Raw genomic sequence first — 6,752 nt, 5'->3', positions numbered from 1 at the left:
GCATATCATCCTCCACCTGAAAACTCACTGAATGCTTCCAGACTACCCCAAACAAAGGTCTTTGTACTTGCACCAAACCCATATGTATTTGGAGACCAAATCATCTTGCTTTGAAAAGACAGAAGAATGATTTGTTATAGCACCAAGAGACAATAAGACTCTGGCACATTTTATGGATGTGATAACTTCTACCTTTTTTGTACATGTAAAAAGAAGAGCGACTTCTTGATCCTATTTTCTTAAAAATGGCCTTGCCACTTTGTAGAAGTGTTTCACATAAATAGTTATCTTCAACTGAATTTACACTGGAATTTAGAAAATTTGAAGATAGAGTAGTTCACATAAGAAAAATACACTTTCTTGATTAAAAAAAAAGTACAAAACTTCCACTATTCAGTATGGAGACATTTTACTAAACCACACCAGAAAATAAGTTTCAGTTATTGGCAGTCGTATTACATATGCTGAATACTTTCTAATAGCTATTCTGAATATGACATTTGAAGCCTTATCAGTCAAAGGATACAATTTATAAGAATCCCCTTGAGGTGGAGCTCAGATGTTGGGTTGTAAAACAAAAAACAAACACAGATTCAACAACTGTGTGCTGCACTTCCTAAGGAAAAGATGTTTTATCAGAGTCCTGCAGGGTGAGAAACAGTTGTGAAGGAGGGAGGGAGTGGGTGATTCAGACAGTGACAGAATGTCTGAAGTTTCCAGTCAGGAGGGAATATGGCAGTTATACCAGAAATTGGAAGAAAACCATGGAGCACAGATTGCTGAAGTGACAGTGGCTCCTAAAGAAGACTGTTGACGTATGGCATTGTAGACCGTGCAAAATATTTTAGCCTGTACCCAGAAACTGATGGGAAATTATTGAAAGGTTTTCAGTGCATGCGGGAAGGTTCTAAATGAGTTGTCAACAAGTCACTGGTCTGATTTTGTTCCTTTGGAAGTAATCCTGTCTTCACCATGGCTGTTTTGTCGTTTATTTTTATTATGACGTTTGGTGTGGATTAGTGTCCTTCACCAATTGTGGAAAATTCTCAGCTGTCATCTCCTTAAGTATTTCCTCTCTCCTATTCTGACTTTCTCCTCTTCATGGAGAACTCTAATTCGACATGTTAGATCTACTCACTCTGCCCCACTCATTTCTTAACGTGTCAGCTTTTTCCGTCTCTTTTTCTCTCTGAGCTGCATTTGTAAAATTTCTTTGGAAGATTCTTCTAGTTAACTAATTCTTTTTCTTTTCTTTTTTGGTTCATTTCTTTTCTTTTCTTTTCTTTTCTTTCTTTCTTTCTTTCTTTCTTTCTTTCTTTCTTTCTTTCTTTTCATTTCTACCTACTTTAAAATTTTTACTTGTTCATCCTTTTAATTATCCTATTCACTTTTCATATTATCTAGTTTTTCCTCAAAATTTTATTACACTTTTTATGTTGTGATAATTGCAGATTCTCATGTAGTTGTGAGGAATAATGCAAAGAGATCCCATGCATTGTTTACCCAGTTTCCTCCCATGGTAATATCTTGCCAAACTGTAGTGGAGTGGCACATCGGGACACTACATATTTAATTTAATTTAATTTAATTTAATTTAATTTAATTTAAAAAAAACATTGCCTTTTAATGTTCGGTGTTTTGTAACTCTGTTTTGTTTGTTTTACAATTTTCTTATTTCTGTTGGTTCTTGTTCATGGTAGCTTGCTTCCTTGTGTAGTATATGATTTGTAACTGTGAACTGTTTTACTTGGATCTGGAAATAAGGAGATTGATTTAGTCTTTGGATTGAAGTTGGATTCTATCAAGCAGGATTTGTCTTGGATTCTGTCCAGTGCCCTGTGGGATTACCAACCCAAGTCTCCCTTACACTAAATTCCTGGCTGGAGGTATTTTGGGATAACCCAGACAGTCCGAATTTCAGTTACAAACTCACACGAAGGCTGTGTTGTGACTGTTTAGAAAGGCAGTCTGCTGGGGTTGGTGGGAGTTGGGCTTACATCTACTTCACCCTTCCACAAAGGGTTGCATAGGACAGTGAGCTCAGAAGAGCCCCTTACTTAGTTTAATGCTCTGCTGTTACTGTCTTAAAATTCTTAATAATTTTGAATGAGGACCCCCATATTTTCATTTTGCATGGGGCCCAAAAAATTATGAAGCTGGTGATGGAAGGTCTGTTTACAGAGCGCAGGGTGATGTCTCCTATTTTATGGGGCTTTTTTTTCTTGTACTCTGTAACTGGTAGGTCCTCTATACCCAGCATGGAACCCAATGTGGGGCTCAGTTGGTTAAGTGTCTGACTTCAGATCAGGTCACGATCTTGCGGTTAGTGGGTGTTGAGCTCTGTGCTGACAGCTCAGAGCCTGGAGCCTGCTTTGGATTCCGTGTCTCCCTCTCTCTCTGCCCCTCCCCTGCTCGTGCTCTGTCTGTCTGTCTCTCTCTCAAAAATAAATAAATATTTTAAAAAATTTTAATATATCATTTTTCCTGACTTTCTGGATAGCCAACATTAAGTCCTTCCGTTTTTTTTTTTTTTTCTTTTTTAAAGATTTACTTTCCTTTCATTTTTATTATCTGCTCCAGAGTGAGAGCTGCTCCCAGATTTTGATGGACTTTTTGCATCCTTTGGGTGTTCTGCTGGTTGTTCTGCACCCCCCCCCCAGATAATCTCCTCCTTAGAAACAAAGGTTGCACGCCTCAGCGTCCCTTGTTACCTTCAGAGACACGTTTCCTTTTCATGTTGAATGCAGAGTTAGCATCAGAAACAAGCATTCTAAGAGATGCTATAACAGAGAAACATCTGCCACTGTAACTTACCACCAAGATGAGTATCTCAGACACTGCTGAATGGCTGCCTCAGGTAAGGCACCTTGAGGTCACGAGTTGGTCCTTAAGGGACTGCCAAGGGGTGACAGGAGAAAGCCACCACTGTCCTGAACCACCCACCATCTGTGGGGTGAAAGGTGGTGGTAGGAGCAGTGATGGGAAAAAGGGTGGGGCAGCTCCAAGGCCACACACAGGGAGGGTGAAAGCACTTTTACAATTAGAAACTTTCTTTTCAACGTTAAAAAAAAAAAAAATTGGTACACTAGTCCTCCCTTAACCAAAGGGGGTACATTCTAAGATCCCCAGGTGCCTGAAACCGCAGATAGTACCAAACCCTATAGATACTGTTTTTTTCCTGTACATACATACTTACGATAATGTTTAGTTTATAAATTAGGCACAGTGAGAGATGAATAATTAATAATAAAATAGAAAAAATATGACAATACACTGTAGTAAAAGTCATGTGAATGTGGTGTCTCTCTCTCTCAAAATATCTTATTGTCCTCTTCTCACCCTTCTTCTTTTTCTTTTAAAAATTTTAGTTTTAAGTAATCTCTACCCAACATGGGGCTCAAACTTACAACCCTGAGATCACATGCTCCACTGACTGATCTAACCAGGTGCCTCTCACCCTTCTTGTGATGATGTGAGATGACAATAAGCCCATGTGATGTGATGACATGAGGTGAATGATGTCGGCACTGTGACGTAGCATTACGTTACTACTGACCTTCTGACAATAAGTCAGAAAAGGATCATCTACTTCTGGACTGCACTTGACTGTGGGTAACTGAAACGTCAGAAAACAAAGTCATGGGTAAAGGGGGACTACTGTATACATTCATTACAATTATTGATAAATTTGTATTTATTCCTTTCATCTTCTTTTGTGGTCTCATTGTTATTCTTTTCATGTTTCTTTTTTTCTCCTGATGTCTTTCAGATTATTTCTTTCCACTCTACTATTTGTACATTATACATTCTATTTTTTTATTCTTTTGGTGGTTACCTTTAAAATTATATATATAATTTAGCAAAGCTTCAAGTAAAATAAAATATGGATTCTGCTTCCAAAAATGACAGGAATCCTAAAATTTTGTACTTTGAATCACTCCTTCTCAGTTGGTAATGTTGACTGACTGTTCATTGTCCAGTATTTTAGTTCTATCTTTTTAATTAGAAAACGGTTATTTTAAAATGTGATAGTAAAAATATGTAACCTCTCTGTAAGTGTGCATTTCATGGATAATTATTCTATGTTCTAGGAGTGTCTTGGGTGGCTCAGTCGGTTAAGTGTCTGATTCTTAATTTTGGCTCTGGTCATGATCTCACGGTTGGTTGTGGATTGAGCCCCTCATCAGGCTCTGCACTGACATCAGGGAGTCGGCTTCAGATTCTCTCTCTCTCCCTTTCTCTCTGTCCCTTCCCCTCCCCGCTCACTCACATGAATGTGCATGCATGTTCTCTCTCTCTCTGTTTCTCAAAATAAATGCGCATCTAAAAATTATTTTATGTTCTATATCTGATAATTTTAATATCTGAAATCTTTTTTTTTCCCCCTTGGGTCTATCTCTTTGTTGTTCAGGATTAATATTTAGAAGTGGAAGCTCAGCTCTGGGTCCAAACCCAGAATAATTTTAATTGATATTGTTAACTTAAACTCTAAAAAAGTTGTATTAATTTACAAGGCAAAAAATGCTCCTTCTTTGGTTACTAAACAATCCAAATCTTTGCTAACATGATAAGAAAACATGTTTTAATTTTCACTTTTTAATTCAGTGAAGTTTAATTTTGTTTCCAACTTCATAATTTTGGTTTCTAGCATTATCTAGTTTCAGTTCATTACCTTTTCAGTTTCTAATTTTAGCCATATGCTTGTTTTAAGTCACCTTTTTTGTAAAGAACAATTTATTCTTCTATCATTGTAACATCCATGGAATCTCACAGAAGATCAGAGACAGAGTTTTTAGAGGTCTCAGACCTTTTCTTTTAACCTTCAAAAAGGCAGTGTCCTACCTGCCTTTTTACTATCCCAGTGGAATATACCAGAGTTCCCTCAACTTAATGATTGCCTGAATGAACAGAACCTTTTTTGAGAAGAGTGAAATGCATAGAGAATTCAAAGTCCCTATTTTGATTTAATTTTCTTTTAATATCTGAGTTCTATCTCTTCTGTTTATAATCCATGTCTGACCTTTGGACAAGTCTGTCTAGTTCTATCTCTGTAGGTCCTGGTTTCAACTCATGCTCTCAGGGAATTTTTTCACTTGGGTTTTTAAAAGATATGCTACTGTAGGCAGGTGCTGGTCCTTGATGGGCATCATACAGCTATAGCAAAAAAGGTTTCACAAATGGTTATCTGATATGGTCTAGTTAAAACTAATCTTAACTATAGTCTAATTAGGATTAACTTACAAAATCTCATTGCTTAGAAATAATTACCCATTGGGGCGCCTGGGTGGCTCAGTCTGTTGAGCATCCAACTTTGGCTCAGGTCATGATCTCATGGTTCGTAAGTTCGAGCCCCGCGTCGGGCTCTGTGCTGACAGCTCAGAACCTGGAGCCTGCTCGAATTCTGTGTCTCCCTCTCTCTCTGCCCCTCCCCTACTCATGCTCTGTTTCTCTCTGTCTCTCAAAAATAAATAAATGTTAAAAAAAAAACATTTTTTTTAAAAGAAATGATTACCCATTGACCTAAAGTCACAAAAGTCTTTTTTTCTAATATTAAAAAAATATAGAATTGGAGGGGAGGGGGAACAACTAACTTGAAATAAACCAGAAAACACCTTCACATTAATTGTTCTTCTCATATACTTCAAATTTGTACTTGATGCCTTTCTCCTCCTGGATATCAGAAAGAACACCTGGGTATTCTGGGAGAAGTTTATATTTCTCCAAATCAACTTCTGGAAAAAATGTGTCACTTTCAAATTCCTGCATAAGCCTTGTCACAAGTAGTCTAAGATGGCCTGGCCTGTTCATGGCTTCCTTATAAACAGAACTGCCTCCCACTACCCAAACCATGTCCACCTTATGTGCTAATTCTGGTTGCTCAATAAGTTTTAAGGCATCATCCAGACTTTTAGCAAGAAAATGAGTTCCTTGTGGAGGTTCCTGGAGGTTCTCTACTGAGAACTATATTAATTCTGTCCTTTAAAGGTTGATTCTTCTTGGGAATAGAGAACCATGTCTTCCTACCCATAATCACCAAATTCTGTTTACCTCCTACTGATGAGGTTGTGGTCATTCTTTGGAAATACTTGAATTCATTCCTGAGCGGCGGCCAGGGCAGGTCCCCATTCTTGCCGATGCCCATGTTCTGGGACACAGCGATGATACAGTTTAGCGGACGAACCATGACAGATGCTGTGAACACCACAGAGCTTGCTCACAGCACTGGGAATCCCGGCCGAGCTTGGCGTGAAATTTTTAATATCTCAGATCTTACCAGGGTCTTGAACTGGTGTTTGTTTTTCTTGGTTTTGTTTTGTTTTGTTTTGTGGTTCTGGTGAGCCTCACTCATGGTATATGTGGTTTCTTAAGGCACCTAGTAATCTTTTTATTATAAGCTTAGGTTTTGATAACCTGTGGGAACTTGTGGGAACTTGACTGAGGGTAATTCTCTCCAGAGAGGGTGTGCCAGGGCTGCTACTAACCTGGGGTCACTTCATTTCTAGGTTTGGGGTGTCCCTGACTAAGTGGGCAGTGTGGATTGGAATCCCAGATCTTCTAAAAGGTAGGCCTCTGACTAGAGGTCTTTAGAGAAGAAATTGTTATTGTCTTTTTTTTTCCCCACCAACAGTTTTTTTTGTTTGTTTGTTTGTGTTTTTTGCTTTTGCTTTTGTTTTTGTTTTGGTGGTGACTTTTGCTGGCAGGCAGATTTTTTTTTTCCCAGCCTACCCCTTCATTTCACTGAGAATGTGACG

The 6,752-nt window shown here is 38.2% G+C and overlaps 1 protein-coding gene across 1 annotated transcript; it reads right to left on the bottom strand.

The window, feature by feature from the left end:
• Positions 1-5,502: 5,502 nt before the first annotated feature.
• On the bottom strand, positions 5,503-6,377 carry LOC125938585 (dihydrofolate reductase-like). The gene is given in 2 exon segments (XM_049653841.1): positions 5,503-5,946; positions 5,948-6,377. Coding segments are annotated over 2 exon segments (564 nt in total). The 5' UTR covers positions 6,185-6,377; the 3' UTR covers positions 5,503-5,619.
• Positions 6,378-6,752: the final 375 nt, after the last annotated feature.

The sequence above is a fragment of the Panthera uncia genome (genome assembly GCF_023721935.1).
Source record: "Panthera uncia isolate 11264 chromosome B2 unlocalized genomic scaffold, Puncia_PCG_1.0 HiC_scaffold_24, whole genome shotgun sequence".
Classification (NCBI taxonomy): Eukaryota; Metazoa; Chordata; class Mammalia; order Carnivora; family Felidae; genus Panthera; species Panthera uncia.
Note: the sequence above shows the minus strand (reverse complement) of the source record. Positions and strands in the feature narration are given on the sequence as shown.